At 40.6% G+C, this 25027-nt stretch overlaps 1 protein-coding gene across 4 annotated transcripts in view; it reads right to left on the reverse strand.

The window, feature by feature from the left end:
• The window catches only part of srgap2 (SLIT-ROBO Rho GTPase activating protein 2), a 132872-nt gene that overhangs the window by 34871 nt on the left and 72974 nt on the right, over positions 1-25027 (reverse strand). For all 4 annotated transcript variants that reach the window (XM_055184781.2, XM_055184779.2, XM_055184782.2 and 1 more), the window contains 4 exons: positions 22241-22403; positions 14378-14440; positions 4133-4348; positions 172-300 (listed from right to left, as the gene is read on the reverse strand). In XM_055184781.2, the coding sequence (XP_055040756.1) occupies positions 172-300; positions 4133-4348; positions 14378-14440; positions 22241-22403 (571 nt within the window). The remainder of the gene's footprint in view (positions 1-171; positions 301-4132; positions 4349-14377; positions 14441-22240; positions 22404-25027) is intronic.

A 25027-nucleotide genomic window follows, 5' to 3' on the forward strand; every position in this document is an offset into this window, starting at 1 on the left:
CACATGCCCTGTACAAAATCCCATTAAGTTCCTTGCCAACACAAGCAGCTGACTTCTGTGTCAGCTTCCTAACATCAGGAAGCCTTATAAGTGACCCATTCGGTTTCAGAGCAAGTAAAACCGATGCCTCTTTTAAGGTAAAGTATATTGGTGTGATAAAGGTGGACTTACATCTATGAGGTCGGACAAATCGTGGATGTAGTATTTGAAGACACAACTGTTGGTGGCCTCCAGAGCCAGAAGATACTCATTCCTGGCCTTGATGGCTTTCAGCTTGTTCTCAGTGTACTTGGCCTGTCGCTGAGAATAGAAAATAAGACCACGATGAAGACAGACAAAGAGACAAACTTTGAATTAAAGCTAAAACCTCTATTATGAACTTAGCATGGATGAGCACATGGTTTAGCTTCTTCAAGCCCCTGCTTTACAGAGTTGCGACCACAACATAAACACCACAAGTTTCTCTCAGTCAATGGGCAGCACGAAATGACCACAAGTTCTCTCTAGTAAATCCCACATATACGAGCTGCTGTCGGCCTTGTGGAAACAGAGATGGCCTTGGTGGAACAACCCAGTGACGAACACATCAGTCATTCTGTCAACTGGCGGTACTGGACAGAGATGGTAACCAGAGGTCTCCAGAAGGACAAAGACAGGAATTGACAACAGTATCTGACCCAGACATGCTAATGCGTGCACCCTGACCTTATGTCATCTACTTACATCATTTACTGACGTTCTCAACACAGTGTGTACTGTTCTGACTGACACATGCATTTTGATTCATTGTTTAAACTGCTGTCGAGTGCTCTGAATTTTACTACCAACGTGTCAAATTGCGCACTGCTGGAATCTGCTGAATTTGAATTTGAGGAATATGACTGTCAGATCATTATATTAATAAGACACAACAAGAATGAACACTTGTAATTTATATTTTACACGCTTTTCTCGTGTAGTGACAATGCACACTCAAGGCTGAAGTATGGCCCATTTTTACACGTACGCGAAGGTCTGCATACAGTACATGTGACCTAATTTTTGTCATCAGAGAAAGCAACATTTTTACATTGTATGTGTATGTCACGCATGCATCTACAAGAGAATGTAATGCTACGTACACACGAAACGCGAGGCATCGTGTTACTCGTTCTAGATTACTCGCGGGATTTACGTGTCATGCAAATTTTTCGCTCGAGTTGAATATTTTCAAGTTGGGCGAAGACGCGTTTGAGGGGAATAGCACGTGTTTTCGCAGCAAACGCGCTGCCCATATCGCGTCATTCGCATCGTCCCGCGCGAGGACACGTCAGATTGTGTCTTTGCATTGACTTTGGATGTAATCTACTCGCGCAAAGCGTTAAACTCGTGTCTGGTGTAATATGTAGCTCTTGTGAAGCAATGCGCATGCGTTCCGCATACAGTGCATGTGATGTAATTTTTGTCATCAGAGAAAGCAACATTTTTACATTGTATGTGTATGTCACGCATGCATCTACAAGAGAATGTAATGCTATGTACACACCAAACGCGGGGCATCGTGTTACTCGCTCTAGATTACTCGCGAGATTTAACTTTATGTCATGCAAATTTTTCGCTCAAGTTGAATATTTTCAATTTGCGCAAAGATGTGTTTCAGGCAAATAGCTTGTGTTTTCGCAGCAATCGCGCCCCCCATATCACGTAATTTGCATCGACCCACACGAGGACGCGTCTGATCGCGTCTTTGCATTGACTTTGGATGTAATCTACTCGCGCAAATCGTTAAACTCGCATCTGGTGTAATATGTAGCTCTTGTGATGCAATGCGCATGCGTTCCGCATACAGTGCATATGATGTAATTTTTGTCATCAGAGAAAGCAACATTTTTACATTGTATGTGTATGTCACGCATGCATCTACAAGAGAATGTAATGCTATGTACACACCAAACGCGGGGCATCGTGTTACTCGCTCTAGATTACTCGCGAGATTTAACTTTATGTCATGCAAATTTTTCGCTCAAGTTGAATATTTTCAATTTGGGCAAAGACGTGTTTGAGGCGAATAGCGCGTGTTTTCGCAGCAAACGCGCCCCCCATATCACGTAATTTGCATCGACCCACACGAGGACGCGTCTGATCGCGTCTTTGCATTGACTTTGGATGTAATCTACTCGCGCAAATCGTTAAACTCGCATCTGGTGTAATATGTAGCTCTTGTGATGCAATGCGCATGCGTTCCGCATACAGTGCATATGATGTAATTTTTGTCATCAGAGAAAGCAACATTTTTACATTGTATGTGTATGTCACGCATGCATCTACAAGAGAATGTAATGCTACGTACACACCAAACATGGGACATCGTGTTACTCGCTCTAGATTACTCGCGGGATTTAACTTCGTGTCATGCAAATTTTTCGGTCTAGTTGAATATTTTCAACTTTGGGGAAGACACGTTTGAGGCGAATAGCGCGTTTTCGCGCCAAACGCTATGTCCATATCACGTAATTTGCATCGCCCCACGCGAGGACGCATCTGATCACATCTTTGCATTGACTTTGGATGTAATCTACTTGCGGAAAAAGTTAAACTCGCGTCTGGTGTAATATGTAGCTCTTGAGATGCAATGCGCATGCGTTCCGCATACAGTGCATGTTACGTAATTTTTGTCATCAGAGAAAGCTAAATTTTTACATTGTACGCGTAGGTCACGCATGCACCTACAGGAGAATGTAATGCTACGTACACACCAATAGCAGGGCATCACGTTACTCGCTATAGATTAATCGCGGGATTTAACTTCATGTCATGGGAATTTTTCGTTCGAGTTGAATATTTTCAACTTGGGCGAAGACGCGTTTGAGGCGAATAGTGCGTGTTTTCGCGGCAAACGCGCTGCCCATGTCACTTAAATTTCAATAAAATACATTTCAATAAAATAGTTTTTTGTGTCCGTAGCACGACTTTCTTTTCGTGTCATGTTATGTATTGTTTTCTCTTTTTTTCTATCGTTGCTTGGGGTTGGTGGTTAGAACGACTTTGGGAGAGATAAATGAGTTACACTGTTACATAAGTAGTAACATCATCACTCCTGACTACTCCCCCTTTCGCTCAAACCTGTCAATATTACTGCGCCCGAGGTTGAAATGCTGCAAACTTAGTGCTCTTCTGCAATACAATATAGTTCTCACGTTTTATTTTGTGCCACCATACTTACTCGTGTAACTAATCATGTAACATTCTTTAAACAGGAAAACACGGAAGTGTCTGGCGGCGTCCAAATTCATCTCGCCTGGACCCCAAGGAATGAATGGGGCTAGGCTAAATGCTAACACATTCACGACGCGCTGTACAAAGATTAAGTTTACGCATTGGAAAAAGCTAGTTATGTATTAATTCGTCTAAGTTGAAGTAGAACATCATAAAATAATGAAAAACGGTGGTGTTTTCCTTTAACAGCTATGGTAAATATCAACAGGCCATTAACGTTGTGCAGGATCAGGTTTGGGACCCTCAAGGCCTCAGCACCATCTGGCAATATCGACATGGTCTGTAGCTCTCACCACCTTACTGCTCTCCGCTTCTCTCTCTCTCTCAACTCCTGTTCAAATACCTTCTCCATTCCCTGAAATCTCTCCCATCTGTTCATTCCTCTTCTGCCCACGTTCACCTTTCCTCCAAATTTTCTGTCTGAACTGTTCAAGAAACTCTCCACCTCTCTGATCTCTTATTTTATTAACTCTTTCCTTATCCCACTGATACACTCAATAATTGGTGTGGTTTAAAATGGAGAGGCTTGTTTTGTTAAAGGGATAGTTCACCTTTACCTACCCTGAGTAAATTACATTGTTCTGCTGAACACAAAGAAATATCTTTTGAAAAATGTTTGTAATCAAACAGATCAGGGGCACCATTGACTTTCATATAATAGAAAAAATAATACTATGGAAGTAAATGGTGCCCCTGATGTGTTTGTTCAGCAAAACAAATGTATACAGGCTTAAGGATGAGTAAATAATGACCTCATTTTATTTTTGGGTAAACTATCCTCTTAATGATTTATTTGTCAATTGCCATCAATAGGCCTCATATTACACTTTCTCAGTTTCAACTCTTTGATCCTTTCTGCTTCCTTCCTCATTCTCACCTTCTCCTTCATCTTCTCGATCTTCTTGACAGAGCTGCGGCGCACATGTTTCTCCTCCATCTTGATGTTGGTTATGGAGTCAGGTGAGCGAGGGGTCTGTCTGTCCTCGTGCCGGACGTTGCGGCTCATCTGCTTCTCCTCCTGTTTTTCTGCGTCCTTCAGTTTGGTCTCCGCATTGATGCTGTCCATGTTGTACATGTGATAGGTCTTCATCACCTGTGGAGCGAGGAGGAAGAGGGTAAATGTGGTTGAAGTTGACTGTATTAGGGGTGGGACAAAAAATCGATTCTTAGATGAATCGCGATTCGGACGTGGGCCGATTCTGAATCGATTCACAAATGTCAAGAATCGATTCTTATGTTATTTTACAAAATAATAACGCGACGTTATCAGAACCAAAAGGCGGAACTCAACTGGGGGAGCGGTGATGCACACGGACACGGACAACTTAAGAGAGCGCGCACTGCACGAGCACCAAGCGGAGCTTACAAGAGTAGAAGAGAAAGAACACTTTAAATGCTTGTAGGACTATACTGCATATATCTCTATTCTTTTTGAGGAGTTTTTTTTTTTTTAAATCCTTGAGTACATGTTGAGTACTCCTTAAAATAGCGGAGATGCGGTTTAGTAAAACAAACTAGAAAATTACAACAGTATCAGAAGCATACAAATCAGCGCTACGCTGCCTCTCTCCCTCTCTCGTTTGCTCGCTCACACACACACAGACACCGTGCGCGTGGATCAACTCCTGCGTGAGACAAGAATGCGCATCCTTGTTAATTGTGGAAGTTAAAAAACGACTGAGCTGCAATGGCCTGGCAAAACACATTTGAGACATAAGGCGCAGCAACTCAAAAAGACCTGCGTGTTTCACAATTACTCTAAAAGACCATAATGACAATTTCGCGCGTGGAGCAGCAGTTATGTGTGATCTACCAGCATTGCCTTTGCGATCGACGTATTGGACACCCCTGCCCAAAACCATCCGCTGACTGTTTAGATATAACATGAATATACTTCTGTAAAAATATGCACATCGTTTGTTATTTAGTCGCTGGGTGCGCTGCATTATATAAATACAGTAATACTGCCAATCACTGTGTATAATGATGATGATTAGACGCTTAACGTTAGTCAGTTCGTGGAAGTTAATTCCGGTTAACATATAGAATTAATATGTCACGTTTAATTACTATTTTTACTGGTTTTAATGTCTAACAACAGAAACAGGACATATAAGAATGACATTATTTATCTCTTTGTTGCATTAAAGTACAGTATATGACAGTTCAGAGACTAGTAGCAAAAGCGCAAACATTAACCTGGCTTTGATAGCAAATGTGACGTACTGACGTCACAGATATGCAAATTAGTACGTCAAGAATCGATTCTGAATCGAATCGGGACCCTAAGAATCGTTTCTGAATCGATTCATGAGGGTCCAAGCGATTCCCACCCCTAGACTGTATGTGCTTGAAGACTTTGTTAGGCAACCAAAATCTGACTTCTTCTGACTTATACTTTTATTGAATATCAGACTTAACTATATTTAGGGTATTTAAGTGTAGCTAAACAGCGAAAAACATATACAGATTTTGGGTTTTTCTTTTTTCATCAGATTTCTGTACTTTTTTTTTTTAAAGGACAAGTTCAGTATTTTACACTTAAAGCCCTGTTTTCAGATTGTTTATGATGAAATAAAACGGTTTTGACTTAAAATTTCGACATATGCGGCTGCCCCGAGAATTTTCTGGTGTTTCTTGTATCACCTCTCACCTCTACAATGTGTGTATAGTTGCACTGGAACAATCCTTTCTAAAATGCATTAAACTTTCGTTTACAAAGACGTGAAACTCACCGAGTGGTCAGGGGTGTTAGCTGATGTGCTCACACAGAGAGTCGCTGCAAAAGATGCTTTCCAACATGTGTTTTAGCATTCGTTGTTAACTTGTGGACCTATTTTTCCAAACGCGTCACACCCGTACATTCTTCCGTTGAGAGCTTGAATAATAAACACTCCAGTCCAGGTGGTGGCGATAATCCACCTTTGCCAATTGCAAGAATACAAACAACGTTCCCGGCGCGGAGTAATACCGTACCTCACAGCACATCTAATACAAGTCAACGGAGTTGGCAAAAACTTAGGATAAAAACTGTTGGAGTGCGTATTTTGCAGTGATTTTTGTGTGAGCATATCAGTGAACACCCCTGACCACTCGGTGAGTTTCACGTCTTTGTAAACAAAAGTTTAATGCATTTTAGAAAGGATTGTTCCAGTGCACCTATAAACCCATTGTAGAGTTGGGAGCTGATACAAGAAACACCCGAAAATTCTCGGGGCAGCCGCATGTGTCGAAATTTCAGTTAAAACCGTTTTATTTAATCATAAACTATCTGAAAACAGGGCTTTAAGTGTAAAATACCGAGCTTGTCCTTTAAAGGAAAACAACAGTTTTTTAATATTTTATATGTACCTCAACTTAGACAAATTAATACATACCTATCTTTTTTCAATGCGTGCACTTTTAATCTTTGTACAGCGCATCGTGAATGTGTTAGCCTTTAGCCTAGCCCCATTCATTCCTATGGCTCCAAACAGGGATGAATTTATAAGCCACCAAACACTGTTACATGAGTTACATGAGTAGTTACACAAGTAAGTATGGTGGCACAAAATAAAACTTTTGTTTGGAGCCATAGGAATAAATGGTGCTAGGCTAAATGCTAACACATTCAAGAAACGCTGTACAAAGATTAGGAGTGCACGCATTGAAAAAAGATAGGTAGGTATTAATTCATCTAAGTTGATGCAAGAACATAGTAAAATATTAAAACTGTGGTGTTTTCCTTTAAAGTGGCAGCTACTCATTTATGGTGGCTTAATGCAAATAGATATGGCATACATCTGGACGGACAGAGAAACATAATGGCAATAAAAACAATTAAAGCTGCATGATTGTTATTCATTCAGAAAGCATAATTACATTTGACGTATGAGTATTTTTCAGCAATGCTTTAAACTGTGGTGACGTGTCTAACTGGTTTGTTTAAAGTACTTAAGAATCTATACAGGTGATCATACTCATAAAGACCCCTGGCAGAGATAGGTTACAGGCAAAAACAGGGCTGAATCAAGAAAACAGTTGAACCTGTGACCTCTTTGCCTCAGTTGCGCACGTTATTCGCAATACAAATGACTCCTAAGCACTCAAAGAAATTGCTATGCTCCACAATCATTTGCACAAATCGCTTATACTCACAGGCATGCCGGGCAAAACAGATTTTCCTTTCTAGCTCAATTTGTTTGGGGAGGGGGAGAGGGAAATGTATGGCTGTTACACCATGGGTTTCCATAATGAGGGCTACCGTTCCAGTAAGGCCGATTACTGAGGAAAATTAGATTACCTAGACCAATCAAACCTACGGCGAGCTTTATACCATTAGTTCACATTACAGGAGAAGAAAAACTGGAAGATACACATTGCACTGGGTAAACTGCAAACCAGACAACAGTATTTACACTCTATCCCATGACTGGGTTAAATACGGACAAATCCATTGGTTGGGTAAAAACGAACCTAGAATCTTGTAGGTTAATTTAAAAGAGCAGTTGGGTTAATCAATATCTGACCCACCCAACCATGGGTTAAAACCATAGATTGTAAAAAAATATGAACGTAATGTCTGTGACGTCATCCATAGCTTTGTGAAGAGCTTTTATGAAGCTCAAAGTAGGCGGTGCCTGTCAGCGCCATCTTGGCCGTACGTCACCACGCATAACCGAAAATGGGTAAAGAGGCGGGATGTGAGTGAAGCTGAGGTGGCTGGTTGCTTGATTCCAGTTCACCCGTCACTCAAATGGCCACGCCCTTAGTTATGCAGAACTTTAAGGCTTAATATAACTTAAACGGATGAGTTACAAACAAATTCACCCCCCTCACAGTTGTCATGAAGTGCAAACTTAGCTATATAGACCAAAAACACTTTTTGTACCACATTATTTTCTGCTGTAAAGTTGGGCATTTTAACATGGAGGTCTATGGGAATTGACTCCCTTTTGTAGCCAGCCTCTAGCGGCCAGTCGATGAATTGCAATTTAAGTCACCTCCGTATTGGGCTTTATCAGAGAGATTGGAAGGTTGCCCCTCAGTTGAAACAACACAGCATTTTTTACAGTGTATTTGATGACATATAATTTAATAATTTAACTTCAGAAAATTATATTTATAAAATAAAAGACAACAAAACATTGCATTACTGTATAGACGGTTTCAGCAGTAACAACATAAACAAGCAGCTGTCGTGGTCCGCACGTAACTTCTGCTAAGAATAAATATCAACAAAGTTCTTTAAACGTAGTTTATTTATATAACAAGCAAAAAAACAACACATAGATTACCTAGGAAATAGGGCTGCACGATTCAAGCTAAAATGTGAATCACGATTTTTTCCATTGGAATTGAGATCCCGATTCTCTCACCCGATTCTCTTTTTTTACAAAAACATTTATTATGCACTTAACTAAAAAAAATGTGCTACAGGACTTTCAGTTATAATAACGTGTCATAAAAGTCTCTTTTTCTTATTTTAGACCCATTTAAATTTAGAGTAATTTAAAATTTGTTAGCTGTTAAATTGCACCTGTGATTTTTGTACTATCAAACTGGCCAACCTTAAAACTTTAAAAACACTAACGTTAAAACTTTAAAAGACTAAACGATCAACATTTTGAGGCATCAGAGAGAAACGCAGACATGTAACAATGTTCCCCTCATGCTAAAAACCCTTTTTAATGGGGAATCTGAAGGCTGCAGCCTCTCTGGAGGTCGCATTTCTAAGATGCGCATCATAATTTCAGAATATTAACAATTAACGTTATAAAGATGACTAATATTTTTAGTTAATAATAAATTGTTGAAGTATGTTTATGACTTGCGAATGTAATGCTCCGTTAACTCAAATGAACGATGACGTATACAGCCTGCATATGCGACCTCCGGAGGTTCCAGCCTTCCGATTTAGAAAGGTCCTGAGGTAAATAATTTCCTTGCCTTCTTTCGGAACCAATGTTGTTGCATCTTCACTTTCTCCATCACCACCAGGATTTTCCACAGTGATGCTTGTTTATCCTCTCTTTTTTGTGAAAATTGCCGCTCCAGATCCACCAAGTAAACGACTGTGTTTAGGTCTGCCGCCTTGTTATACGTCACAGCGCAAATAAGATGAGAGAGAGGAGAGAAACGATCGGGTCTGATTGGTGAATGAATAGGGTTTGGTTTTACCCTGTATGAGTGTGTGTTAGCAAGTTTGACTGATATTCTTGGATTGTAATGTAAATACGTGAACACGTAAACGCAGAATCTGAATACAGGGAAATACTGTATATGCAAGTGAATCGCCGTCATTTAAAATGAGGATCGCATATATGTATGAATCGAGATCCTGATTCTTTTTCGATTAATCGTGCAGCCCTACTAGGAAACCAGAACATTTGTTATTTTCGACGAGGCATTTGTTCGAGAGATCAGTTTAGCAACTAGTCAGACCATTAAAAAAAACTAAGTAAAGTTCGGATCCAGACGTGCATCGCGTCAGCCACGTGCGTCCGATGAAACCGTCTATACAAAGTCATGTTAGTAGCCTATGTATAGGCATAAAAAAGCTGTATCTCATTTCACATGCAAAGCAAATCTAAAGTGCCCTGTGCAACTTTCTTCGATGTGTTAACGCAAGTGTCATTAAAACAGGAAGTTAGAGTGGGATTTTGAGTGGCTCTCCCTTTTAAATTGTCAATAGTGTTTAGTTTAACTCACAGCCAGGAATCTGATGAGAAGCTTAAGTGCAGAATGATGTCATAAAAAGTGTTGCTCGGTAATGGCGGAAGTGGCAAATTGTAAATTTTGAATGCTTATGTCTTCTAAATGCAAATTTTGTCAATGTTTTGGAGCACAGTAGTTCATAGATATCCTTAAGGCTAATATATTCATAGTAAAAGCCATAAAACTTCCATTTTGATTTTATGGGGACTTTAAAGGCACAGCCATAAAAAACAGACTTTATGTGCTAGGGGTTGTGGAAATAGTAGAAAATCATTAAGAAAAATTACAAAACTTAGGGCCTTAGGGAAAAAAACATTATATAAAATTTACAGCATGACCCCATTAAAAATATGAAACAGAGAATATACATCGAAGCCCAGTGTGACTCCAGACTTTAGCTACTTGTTGCCAGAATGGAAGATGCCACCAAGTTGGATAGTTGTATTCAGCAGATGCTACAATTGGAAATGGGAATGAAGGAAGAATCTCATTCAAACTCCATCTCGGAGGAAAAGTGCTATCACTCGTGTTTGCAATCTAACTCCCCGCCAAGACCGAAGAGAAGAAACCGAACTATCAGTCCCCGTCTATACGACAGATGAAAGGAATGGACTCGTATCTCTTGGCTTTCATTAGGCTGTCAACCTCCATGATGGAATCAATGGCATAGTTCACCCAAAAATGAAAATAATGTCATCATTTACTCACCCTTGTGTTGTTCTAAACCTGTATGAGTTTCTTTACTCTGTTAAACACAAAAAAATATATATTTTGATAAATGATGGTAAGCACACAGTTGACTGTACCCATTGAATTCCATAGTAGCAAAAACAAATACTATTAAAGTCAATGGGTACCATCAACTAAGTGCTTACAATCATTTATCAAAATATCTTCTTTTTATTCAGAAACTCATACAGGTTTGAAGGTGAGTAAATGATGACTGAATTTTCATTTTTTGGTGAGCTATCCCTTTAATAATTTTACAGTTTGCTGAGATCTTGAGGAACAATGCCAGAGATCATATTGTTTGACAGGCCTGAGACAAGAGCGGAGAAATTTACCCTCAGCTTTCCATTTATAAAAAGTGCAGATGTCACCAAAAATGGCGCCCGGTTTATTTTTATCATGCTTGACTCTTTAATTAAAGGATTTGCATGCTTTTATGGGCTATTGAAACAGGCTGTCATCTCCTAGACGACCATGTGTGCATGCATATGGGGGGAATCCACTCACCATTCAAAGCAAGCTAGTGTCACAAGACCTCCTCCCACCACGAGATGCAAAACCCCACCCTAAAAACCCCAGACTATTTCATTCTCCCCCACAAGAGCGAGCATTGCAATACAGAAATATGTGCCGAATTGCAAATGCATTTCTAATTTCATTTCTTCCCCAATAGAAATAAAAGGCTAAAATCATTAGGATTATTTCACTGCGAGTGGTGTGCCACTAATTAAAGGCATAAAGGTCACATGCAACACTGTGTCGTGTATCAGAAAGCAATGATATTTACAGCCGGATAATAACACGACTATGGATATACTGAATTAGCCACGAGTTTTCCATGAAATGTTGCTAATTTCGGCAGTGCTGGGACTACGGGTCACTGCGGTGGTGCGGAAACCTGGAAAAGTCTATAAAACAGTAATCATACTGTCACTGAGGGTTAAAACAGAGGTTAACTGCTATTAAAGGTTTATTTCTAGAATGCAAGCATTGAAAGGGTTCACTGTAAGGAACTTAACATACATCAGGCAATTACTTCTTTTAGTATTAGCGTGCCGCAGACATAAAAAAATCTGTCATTGTGGCCTCAGAGGTCTTAAAGGCGGAGTCCATGATGTTTGAAAGCCAGTGTTGATATTTGAAATCACCTAAACAAACACGCCCCTACCCCAATAGAATCCGGACCTTCTGTTGATAGACCCGCCCCACACATACGCAACCCGGCGTTTGATTTGATTTGATTGGCTATAAGTGTGTTTTGGTAGTCGGCCCGTCTCCTTTCCCAACGCGTTTTTCAAACATCGTGGACTCCGCCTTTAACAATATCCAAAAATTAATTATACGACAACGAAGGTAAAAATTGTCATAATGGTAAATATTTTTAATTGCTTGAACTGATTCTTTAATCGAATAAAATTTCATTAAAGGCGGGGTGCATGATTTTTGAAAAACACTTTGGAAAAAGAAGTTGGGCCGAGGACCAAAACACACTTGTAGCCAGTCAGCAGTAAGGGGTGTGTCTACTAACCGGCATCGTAGTGGGGCGGTTGATGTTTGAACTGTTTTCAAACAAACAGAGCGTAGCTAACTCCTCCCCCTCCCTTCTGTCCTATCATGAACACGCCCAGCCCCCACCACCAAATCCTTCTTGTCGTTTATTGGCTGAAACACTTTGTTTTATTTCGTGGTGCTAGGTTTGGCCACTGTGTTTTTATTGCGGTTTGTGGAGCCTGGGCTGTCTACAGAGATCGCGTTTTTTACAGTTTAATCAGTGGGCAGGCAGCAAGCAGATAGAGATGTTTGCTGTATGTAACAAAAAAAATGTTATGGTCTAAAACGTGTGAATTCGCTTAGAGCACCTTTAATCACTTGTAAATATAATGTCATATTTGTTATGAATATACATATTTATATTAAATTTTCGTAAGTATTGTATTATTTTGTATATTAAATTCAAGTAAGTAGGTCTGATGAAAACTATTTAATGGGAGGAACAGTGGTCTGCACATCTGACCCACAGCTAGTGCATTTAATTACCGTATTTTCCGCACTATAAGGCGCACCGGATTATAAGGCGCACCTTCAATTAATGGCCTATTTTAGATTTTTTTTAATATATAGGGCGCACCGGGTTATAAGGCGCATAGAATGAAAGATACTGCAGTCAAACGTTTGACTGGGTTTGCGTTATGCATCCACTAGATGGAGGTGTGCTAATGGGAATGTCAGATAAAGTCAAACTTTATTAAGCCTTCTAAAAACTCAGTTCACCATGTTGACGTTGTTCAAACGTTGATGTGCATATTAACAATATCTCCCAGCCTTGCTCACTCTTCTCCCAAACGTGGAAGGGAATATTTCAGTAAACACGTTGTAAATGAAACAGTCTGATACCCGCGGAAGCGCGCGAGCCGGCCGCCGAGAAGCGTCCTCGCGCGAGCCGGCCGCCGAGAAGCGTCCTCGCGCGAGCCGGCCGCCGAGAAGCGTCCTTGCGAGCCGGCCCAGAACATTTTGACATTGACCCGGAGTTTTGATCCATATATAAGGCGCTCTGGATTATAAGGCGCACTGTCATTTTTTGAGAAAATTAAAGGCTTTTAAGTGCGCCTTATAGTGCGGAAAATACGGTACCATTAGTAGGGCATCATTAGCATTGGGACAGCCCACATACTCTGCAGTGCTCTTCTTTAAAGGGGCCATGGCACAAGACTTTTTTAAGATGTCAAATAAATCTTTGTTGTCCCCAGAGCAAATATGTGAAGTTTTAGCTCAAAATACCATATAAATTATTTATTATAGCATGTTAAAATTACCACTTTGTAGGTGTGTGCAAAAATGTGCAGTTTTGGGTGTGTCCTTTTAAATGCAAATGAGCTGATGAAATTCAAACACTGATCACAATGATGGTGGTTTGTTGCAATTAAAACTCAATTGTGTTTTTCTCTGCACTAAATGGCAGTGCTGTGGTTGGATAGTGCAGATTAAGGGGTGGTATTATTATATTAGGAACTCCTTATGACATCATAAGGAGAGCCAAATTTCAACTACCTATTTTTTCATGTGCTTGTAGAGAATGGTTTACCAAACCTAAGTTACTGGGTTGATCTTTTTCACATTTTCTAGGTTGATACAAGCACTGGGGACCAAATCATAGCACTTAAACATGAAAAAAGTCAGATTTTCATGCCATGGCCCCTTTAATATTGCAAAAGCAATTTATCTGCTTTAGTCTCAGGTAGGCAGTGAGAAGTCAGGTAGTGTACCAGCATGTTAGATTCATTGTTTGCTGACACCTATAATTACTATAATTTACAACTCACTTACACGTGCCTGTATTTTCATGGCACATAAATATTTAGAAGCAATATAATGCTTCCTGAAGATCTGTTTCAAACTAGACAGCACAAACACGCCATCTAACACAGCCACACGTGGCAAAAAACAAAATGTTTTCAATGAGAAGGTAAAGCAATAAACTATAGCCAACCCCATGCCTCAAAAACAGAGATTGGACTGCAACCACAAGAGACCGAAATAACCACTGGACTGAGGCAGAAGTTCAGCCTCTAATTCCTCAGAGCTACCGCAGGGTGATGCAGAAAAACCAGACAAAACGAGAGAGAGAGAGAGAGAGAGAGAGAGAGAGAGAGAGAGAGAGAGAGAGAGAGAGAGAGAGAGAGTGTGAGTTAGGTCTTACCGTGTACAGCTCATTGAGGACCTTCATCATGTCCTCCTGCAACTGGATGCCCACCTCTTTGCTCTGAGAATAAAGAAAAAAACATTTGTAAAGGACTGAGGTGAGGGAGTAAAGAAAACAGATAATATGGCAGATCTTGATTATTAGTTGTGTCCTATATTCCATCACTTGGCAGGCAGTTTCAACGCTGCCTTAAACAGCTATCCTTCATAAGGGCAGAGGTTGATCTATCTTAGGTTGTGCACCCTGAGGCTGTCACTTTCACAGACTGATGGGACGTCCACCTGCCCTCTTAGTAATGGAGGTCAGCACCAGCGAACCTTACACACATCTAATTCAATCTATACTTTTACCATCAGATTACACTGGAACACACTGCTCAGAGGTTATCCGAGACATTAATTTTACTTTGACATGTTTGTGAACTATTATTGGGAAGGCTCATCATTTAGAAGTGAAGGTTTTTGCCAAAAAAGCTTGTTTGCATGCAGAGGGTTTTGCAGTGACAGAGTCAAATACCAATGTATTGACTTATGTGACACTTGTGAAAATAGTACCAGTCCCTCCAGAAAAACGTGATTATGCGATCGCATGATTCAATGCATAATCAGCCAAAGTCCGCATATTTATCCGGGGGACGTTTTTATTTTAAAAATAAGCCGAACTTTCACCGCATAAATTGCAGATTTCTGCCCACAAAATATGCGGGTCTTGCATGATTTCATAATCCCTGCATTTTCGAGGCAAAAAGTCATATGTGGGTGATTCTCACGAAACCATTGAAACACCACGACACTAATGATTTTAGCTTTAAAATGTGTAATATAGTAACATTAAAAAGCATCAGAATTAACACAATACTGTGTTCTACCTTGCACAATGTGTGATTTCAACATAAGAATTTATAATTGGAAATTTTATCTCATTTTCTGCTGAAATTCTCATTACCGCAATGTGTCCGGCTGTGTTTGAACATGCGTTATGTTGTAATTTAATCAAATTAACAGAAAAATATTAAGAAAAAAAATAAATGGATGTTTTGCTAGACTACTTTAGATGACAGAAAAAATATTTACTGAATATTCATGTATAATAATAATAATGAAGAAAAATTAGGAAAATAATGTGTCCATGCCTGATGTTCTCATCCTCCGCAACACTTTTTGACAACAGTTTAAGCACACATACAGAATTTTAATAAAGTTTGATTTTGAGTGACCAAGCACATGGACCAGTTACTTCAAGATGGCTACCAGGTAAGATCATTTTTTTACAGTTAATTTGAAATATTGTCTTGTAAAAATGCTTACACGACATTTTGATTATCATTACCGCAACAGATGCTTATTAAATGTTAATTTAATTAATAGAAGCATAATACTTTGATTTTAAATGCATGTGCAGAATCTCCAAATTATGTTCTTTCAGGTTTGTCAGGTTATTTTGAAAATATGTCAGTGTTGATGTTTTCTGACTGTTGCGGTAATGAGATTTTTACGACTAATTTTTTAAATTATGTTACAAAAGTGTTAAATGATAAGTAAAATTTTTTAAATTAATGTTCTCATTTACTCCAGACTTTGTTTTTCAATGTCTGGTGGGAAAAAAGTAAATTAAAGCAATTTTTACATTTTCATGCTTGACATTTTTAAAACCAAGTTTTCGTGAGAATCACCCATATATCTTAGCAGAAAGTTGAAAAATTTATTCATAAATTCATTGCATACAATTGCATAAATATCCTGCATATTCCATCGCATTTTTTAAGAAAACGTGCCGTAAGATCAAGGATTTTTGCCCGCAACAATCACAAAAAAACGGTGCGTTTTTCTGGAAGGACTGAAGTACTGACTAATAACATTTTCATTGCCATTTAAGTATAATCACTGAACCTAAACATAAAAAGTTGATTGTTAAAAAATATAGTTTTATTTTGAACTCTTCATTTGTTCCTGTAGTTTGATTGGTACAGTAGAGCATTGTTTTAGCATCTTAAAGGTTGTGGGTTTGATTTCCATGTAAATACTTACAGTAAGCTAAACCCTTCCCTTATCACTATAGTGTACTGCCATGTAAGGTTTATTTTTCTGTCACATGGCTGTTATTAAGAAAAGCGAAGTGAGTAGGCAATGTAACAGCATTACACTTCATTTACAATGCACATTGTGAAATTCTGCAGCCGAACTGAAGATAGCCATAAATGTGACAAGACTTCCTCTCAGAACCAGCTGAAGTGAGAAGCACGGTGAAGGGTTTGTGAAATATAAATGGTGGTTTGCAGTTCTAGTGGATCCTGTGTCTTGTAAGAGGAAGTTCAGGAACGATGCCGCAGCTTGACATGAAAAAAGCTCTTGGGAGTCCAAAGCCTGACACCAAACTTCTCTCTAATGTCAATTGCTGTGTTGATGATAATTTAATATCCAGCCAAAAAGGAGTCTAGCATTCAGAGGGCTTTCATAAAGCCGCTCCTTTCCTTTTTTTTTCCTCATTGACATTTCTGTGGGTTTTCAGGGTCAAAGTGAAGCTTTGAACTGCTGCTTTTGGGCAAATGTGACTTAGCTTCTGAATAACTGAGGACAAAAAGTGACGAAAATCACGGACGAGACCGGAACCATGTGAGTGGCATAAAAGCGTGTGAATGAGCTGAAGGCCTAGTCAAATTGGCGAGCTGCTTTACACCACAGTCACATGGCTTTCTTCCTGTTTACAAAGATAAGAAGAGTGGAGCTTATTTTTAACCCTTTGAATGCTAAGATGAATGGGTGGGTTGTAGGGAATTCGTTTGAGGTGACATTCATAAAGCGTTTGGTTAAATCTAGAGGAAGTGGACTGACTAATAAGAAAAAACAAACAAGAAACACCCAGATTTGGTAAAGTAATGAGCTTTGACTTATTAATAAGCTAAGGTTATTATTCATAGGATAGATTTAAGTCTATATGACAGGGACCCTGTTAGCCCTCCCCTCCTCTTTCATCTTTCTACTGTATTCTCTAAAATGCATTACAATACCAGTATGAACCAATCAGAAACATAATTCTTTTTTAAATATTCTCATTTTCCAGTTAAACATTTGATTTTTACCGTTTTGGAATCAATTCAGCTGATCTCCGGGTCTGGCGCTAGCACTTTTAGCATAGCTTAGCATAATCCAATTGAATCTGATTAGACCATTAGCATAACACAAAAAAATGACCAAAGCGTTTCAATATTTTTCCTATTTAAAACTTGTCTCTTCTGTAGTTACATCGTGTACTAAGACCGACGGAAAATTAAAAGTTGCAATTTTCTAGGCAGATATGGCTAGGAACTATACTCTCATTCTGGCGTAATAATCAAGGACTTTGCTGCCGTAACATGGTTGCACCAGGTGCAATGATATTACGCACTGCACGAAAATAGTCCCCTTGGTTATTTTCCATAGCATGGGACTATTTATAGGCGCAGCGTAATATCATTGCGCCTCCTGCAGCCATGTTACGACAGCAAGGTCCTTGATTATTATGCCAAAAATCTAATGTTTAACTCTAGGGGAGCTGGAAAATGAGCATATTTAAAAAAAAAGTGGAGTGTCCCTTTAAGAAACTACATTCTCATGAAATGCTTATAAATAGCACGAAGTGTGAAAAGTCATGCAATACATACGTTTTAATTTCCAATTTTGCAAAAAATTTAAAAACCAATTCATGAAATGTCACGAAAAGATGTGCTGTATTAAATGAACAGGAAGGACTGGCGTATCATATGCACACATAATTAAAATTTGGCGTAGATATTGCGTGGCTTTTTACACTGCGCGTCTTTATTCGCATTTCATAAAAATAAATATAAGCAATAATTAAATAATTTTAATAAATAAAATGACGTGGTGAATGAGTTACTAAATCTACTGTTAGACATATCTGAACAATTTCTTTCCATTTTCCTACCTCTCCTTTTCCCACCATCACTTACAAACACACATAACACTTCCCTTCGAAGCAGTATAACACTGCTGTGGTGAAATAGATCTTCAGTAGTGTGGTAAAAGCAGGCAGTAATGCCTTTCCTCCATCTGCTCACAGACCCACTCCAAATACAACACACTCACACACAATGAGCTTGAGAAATGGGTGTAAACTATTGATTTTCCATGAAGAGCTTTTATAAATCTTACTGGCAAATGTGGATGGACACTGTAATGGGCCGACATAGATTTACTAGTCTTCATGAGAAGTCGCACTCGACTAAATGTAAGAGATCACACGTTTGCATGTGATCTCAGCAGGAGATGGATTTGGTTTGGCAAAAATCTGTCCTAGGACTTCACAAAGGCTGGGACATCACTTTGGGGTTCTAGTGGGTGTTGTGTTAATGGGGGTTTGGTTTACTGGCACTCAACATTAATCACATGTCATTACATTGTTCCTATATACAGGACTTTGCTTCTCTATGTAGCATTTAGTCCTGTAATTTCCCAAAACAACAAGATCACGTGGCTGAGTTGATGAACCCTATTGATTTTAAATCTGACAAAGTTTTATGTAAAAACAACGTAAGCACCTATAATAAGCTAAAACATGAATAGGGAACAAATTTCAGTCAATATCTCACACAGTCTGTTTTAAAAAAGAAATAATTACATTACATTGGTGGTTAGGGTTAGTAAAAAGTATTAGTAAATCTAATACTTCTTCCTGTGATAGTGTATCCGAAACTTTCTGCTATACTCCTCTATACTTGTATTTCTCCGAGCGTTTTTTTGTGTCCGTGCAGTTATGGTTTAATAAAGTTTAAAAGCTCCTCTGGACATGGCTCCCTTGACACTATTTGCATTTAGAGTGCAGAATTTCTCTGGCGTGTCGCGGGGCTTTTAAGACAGGTGTGAGCGTGGGTTCGGGGATGTGGGGTAAGCCCAATCGCACAGCTTTTAGTGAGTGTGAGGAAGTCTCCAGAGGGCAGCCAGCCAGGATAATAATCAAGGTCTGTTATAAAGCATGGAGGGCCGAGTGAGCTTGACTACGAGAGAGAGAGTGAGAGAGCGAGAGAGAGTGTGGAGGAGAATGTTGATAGGGAGGCTCAACTTTCTCTCATGAGAACCGAAAAACTGACAGAGACACAGTTTGAGAGAAAAAGGTGCTGATTGGGGTCTTATGAGCATTTGCCGCTAGTTATAGAGGGAAGAAAAATATATAAACGATTTGAAGCAAGCCCTTTGTCTCTCCCAATTTGAAAGGAAAATGTAGTTTAGATTTTGCCGTTTCTCTCTCAGAAGAGAAAATTGTACAAAGCTGTGACAATATCACAAGCAGGAATTTCAAAAGTAATGGGAATTACCAGTCTCACAAAGTAACATTAGATCTGAAACTGTAATTTAAATCTGTAAACTGGATTGAACTGGATAACCTAGCCTTGTACTGTAAGAATTGGAAAGCACCGCGTACTGTAAGGGAATCAGTTCTGAGTCAACAAGACTAGTCTAGACAGGCCAAAGGGAATCTGACACTGAATGCTGGGATCACACTCTCATACGCTCTCAATTTCAGCTGAACAAAAGTGACTGACAGTATACAGTGTTGTAGCAAGCTTAACAGAAATCTGTTTTCACCTTAAAATAAGCACCTGCTATCACCTACAAAAAATTTGTTAATGCAATTCACACTCCATCTGTTTAAGCAACTGAGGAGAATTTGGAGCATTTCCATGATTCTTCTTCAACATGTAGAAACCGCAGACAGTACAACCATCACTTGATATTTTGGCTTTATTTGTTTCTGAAATGACATGATTGGGATGTGCTGATAGACGATACTATCGGCGATAGTCAGACATATGGCCGATAGTAGGCCCTCATGACGATACTTGGCATGTTTGCTATTATGCTATTATTATTATCATCATAGTGTCACATTAACATTCCTTTACTTTACATTCACATGCTTTTCCTCGCATAAAAAGCTTGATGGCTTCTCTTTGATCAAGAGAGGTTGTAATGTGTATCGCACAGACTCCTTGTACCTGAAATTGTAATATGCATGGCACGGACTCTTCCTCTTACCTGAATGTGCATGGCATGGACTTTTTGTTAGACCTGAACTTGTAATGCGCACGATTCAGACTCTTCCTCGCACATGAACAAGTGCGACATGGACTCCTTCTCCCACCTGAACTTGTAATCCGCATGGCACAAACTCTTCCTTGCACTTGAACGTATGCGACATGGACTCCTACTCGCACCTGAACTTGTAATGCGCACAATTCAGACTCTTCCTCGCACCTGAACAAGTGCGGCATGGACTCCTTTTAGCACCTGAACTTGTAATGTGCATGGCACGGACTCTTCCTCGTACCTGAATGTGCACGGCTTGGACTCCTTCTCGCACCTGAACGCGGACAGCATAGACACCTGAACCTGTAATGCGCATTGCACAGACTTTTGCTCGCACCTGAACGTGCACGGCATGGACTCCTTCTCGCACCTGAACTTGCAATGTGCATGGCACAGACTCTTTCTTGCACCTGAACGTGAGCAGCATGGACTTCTTCTCGCACCTGAACTTGTAATGCGCATGGCACCGACTCTTCCTCGCACCTGAATGTGCACGGCATGGACTCCATCTCGCACCTGAACTTGTAATGCACATGGCACAGACTCTTCCTCGCACCTAAACGAGCGTGGCATGGACATCTTCTCGCAACTGAACTTGTAATGCGCATGGCACGGACTCTTCCTCGCACCTAACCGTGCACGGCATGGACTCCTTCTCGCACCTGAACGTGCGTGGCATGGGCTCCTTCTCGCACCTGAACTTGTAATGCGCATGGCACGGATTCTTCCTCGCACCTGAACGTGCGTGGCATGGACTTCTTCTCGCACCTGAACTTGTAATGCGCATGGCACTGACTCTTCCTCACACCTGAATGTGCACGCCATGGACTCCTTCTCGCACCTGAATGTGCGTGGCATGGACTCCTTCTCACACCTGAACTTGTAATGTGCATGGCACGGACTCTTCCTCGCACCTGAACGTGCTCGGCATGGACTCCTTCTCGCACCTGAACGTGCGCGGCATGGACTTCTTCTCGCACCTGAACTTGTAATGCGCATGGCACGGACTCTTGCTCGCACCTGAACGTGCACGGCATGGACTCCTTCTCGCACCTGAATGTGCGTGGCATGGACTCCTTCTCACACCCGAGCTTGTAATGCGCATGGCACGGACTCTTCCTCGAACCTGAACGTGTGCGGCATGGACTTCTTCTCGCACCTGAACTTGTAATGCGCATGGCACAGACTCTTCCTCGCACCTAAATGCACGTGGCATGAACTCCTTCTCGCACCTGAATTTTTAATGCATACAACTTAGACTCTTCCTCGCACATGAGCTTGTAATATGCATGGCTATGACATTTCTTACACTAAAGAGGTTGGTAGGTGCACAGTGGTTTAAACCAGCGAATTTTTAAAGCACATGGGCATCAATGAAACGCTCGGATTAATGGCATCAGGTTTAAGAAGGTTGCGGTCGTGACAGTGTTGCCAGAAAATGAGATTCTTGGTGTCCACCAATCCAGTGGCATGTCATAAATGAGTAGAAGATGAACAAATAAATAAATAAATGAGTAAACTATTGCCCCACCCCCATGCTATCATCTAAAGTGTTATTATTCCATATCAATCCAACATCAGTATGTACAAAAGCCTCTCAACAAAATTAGCTTCTGGCATGATTGTCTTGGGTTTACAGCGATCTCACAAGCTGAAGATAGGACGATCTCACTATGGGGCATATTGCGCAACACTTTGGCGCGATTATGTAAGAGGAAGTTTTAAATAAAAAAGCTGTCAAAAGGGGAATCAACTGGTGTATTGAGATGATTCTCACCTTCTTGAAGAGGCGCCCTGAGTCCTCGCTGATCTGGGCGAAGCGTGGTATGATGTTGTTGAGGTAGAGATCGCTCAGAGTGGCGTGGTCTCGACTCTCTCTCTTCACCTGAGCCAACAGAAGATTCCAGCAGTTGACCGGAGACAAGACGTTCTGTTCTTTCCTGCAAAGATCAGAGGAGAACAGGCACATGTGTTAGTGTACATTCATGTTATGAATCTGGCAAATGCTTTTACTGTAGCCAAAGACACTTGTAGTCCATTCAAGGATATACAATTTATCAGTATGTGTATTCCTCCAACACACTCTTTTTGCCTAAGCCAATAATACTAAACAAAATTTGAGCATTCAGTTAATATCAATATCTCATTCTTGACAAGAGTAAGGGTTTAGTGGCTTTTGCATATGAGCTTCTCAATTTATACAGCTATAAATGATTCAGAAAGAAAAGACACTTAATAGATCAAGTCTTTGTATGGTAGGAATGCTGTATGGGTCATACCCATCTTGGATAATTAACTACTGCCAAAACCATTTATGCAGATAAACACATGCAGACTCTGTAGAAAATGAGGTGTGACACATGCACATTACAAGTACAAATAACCCCTCCAAAAAAACTGCTGAGTGATTCTCTGATCAGGAATTTGGCCTTTATGGTAAACACTGCATGAGTCCATGACTTTTAGTTAAGAATATGAATTTGTACTGACAAATTCTTCACTCTCTGCAGATGCAAATTAGACTATGACAATGAATGTCATGCCAAAGAGGAATGTCGCTAAGCCTTGCGGTACACAAGGCAAATACTGGAGGGATGGATGGTTGGATCGGGTTGTGCATGCCAGAGAAGACAGCTGATGCTGAGGGTCCTGTAGAAATCACTGAGGCGGGGTTCATGCCCTGCTGCCAAAATAGCAGTGATTGATAACATACTGAACAACCCACACTCTATCCATCAGCATTACGCAAACATAGTTTTTTGTTAAGATAAATGATAAACTAACCCTTTAATACTGACCACAGGCCAATCATAACTACCGTTTTGTTGCCAAAATCCATTAGGTTTTATTTAAAATGCTCATTTACAATAAAACATGTCATATGCACTAAGAGGGTTTTGCATCTGAACCCTTCAATTCATAACGTAAGGTTACTAACGTAACCCCGGTTCTCTGATAACATGAAGTGAGGTATCTCACTATGGGACCGCCTCAGGCGTGGCCGATCACGGAAGCACCAATAACACCACGTCTGCCAAACGTGGCAGACCAATCGCTGCAGCGATCAGGGAGTCCCGCCTCCCTGAATATAAACCGCAGCTACCTGCCATCTCGTCATTCTCCGCATATCTCTTCTCCGTGCAGGACGGCAAGGAGGGCAAAATTTGTGAGATACCTCACTTCATGTTATCAGAGAACCGGGGTTACGTTAGTAACCTTACGTTCTCTTTCAAACATTTCGTTCGGTATCTCACTATGGGATATAGACAACTCCCGTATTGCCGATATGCTGACGAAGCAGACTAAGATGGGTTATCAAAAAATCTGAATCATAACTCCCCACAGAGTTGAACACAGAAAGATTTGAGGTGTCTCCCCCCTCTCTCTTTTCTTTCTTTTTTTTTTTTTTTTTTTTAAGCGACCCGACTATTCACTTCCAGAACCGAATGTGCCAGAGAAGGCTCTGTCACATCCAGACTATAGAAACGAGCAAAAGTGTGCGGAGAAGACCAGCTAGCTGCCGCACAAATTTCCTGAATAGAGATGCCTTTAAAAAGAGCCCAGGACGTAGCCATGCCTCTAGTAGAATGAGCTCGTAGTCCTTTAGGAGGCTCTATATTCGAATTATTATAACATAATACGATACCTTCCACTATCCAATGAGAAAGGCGTTGTCGGGAGATAGGTCTTCCTCTGTAAGACTCAGCCCATGAGACAAACAGCTGATTGCTCTGACGAAGCGTCTGTGTTCTCTGGACATACATATGCAGAGTACGGACAGGACATAAATTGTGCAACCTCTCCTCCTCTGGTGATGTAAAGGGTGGGGGATGAAAAGCCAGCAGGTCCACTGATTGAGCTGCACCAGCGTGATCGAACACTTTGGGTACAAATGCCGGGTTAGTTCTAAAAGAGACCCTCTGAACACCCGGAGCGAACATCATACATGACGGGTGAACTGATAAAGCGTGTAGTTCACTCACTCTCTTTGCTGTGGTGAGCGCCAGTAATACAGCCGTCTTTAGAGTTAACAATTTTAGGTCAATTAAATCGATAGGTTCAAACGGAGCTTTCGAAAGTGCGTTCAGAACCACGGACAGATCCCAGGGCGGAACCAGCGGCTTCGATACTGGGTGTAACCGACGTGCACCTCTCATAAACCGACAGACGAGAGGGTGCTGGCCAATGGTACCCGAGTTAAAACCCATGTGACATGCCGATATAGCGGATAGATAAACCTTAATCGTAGAAAAAGCTCTACCCTTTTCTAGAAGTTCTTGTAAGAAACACAGTACATCCGAAACTGAACACAAGAAAGGAACTATATTCCTTTCTGCGCACCAGCTCTCGAACACCCTCCATTTGAGATCATATAACGAGCGCGTCGAGGCCGCCCTCGCGTTCTGAATGGTCTCAATTACTTTCGGAGGTAACCCAGCTATATTTAGATTCAACCTCTCACGGGCCAGGCCCAGAGAGTTAGTTTCTGAGGGGAGGGGTGAAATATTTCCCCCCGTGCTTGTGAGAGAAGATCTCTGCGCACTGGTAATGGCCACGGTTGGTC

Source organism: Misgurnus anguillicaudatus, chromosome 14 (assembly GCF_027580225.2).
Source record: "Misgurnus anguillicaudatus chromosome 14, ASM2758022v2, whole genome shotgun sequence".
NCBI lineage: Eukaryota > Metazoa > Chordata > Actinopteri > Cypriniformes > Cobitidae > Misgurnus > Misgurnus anguillicaudatus.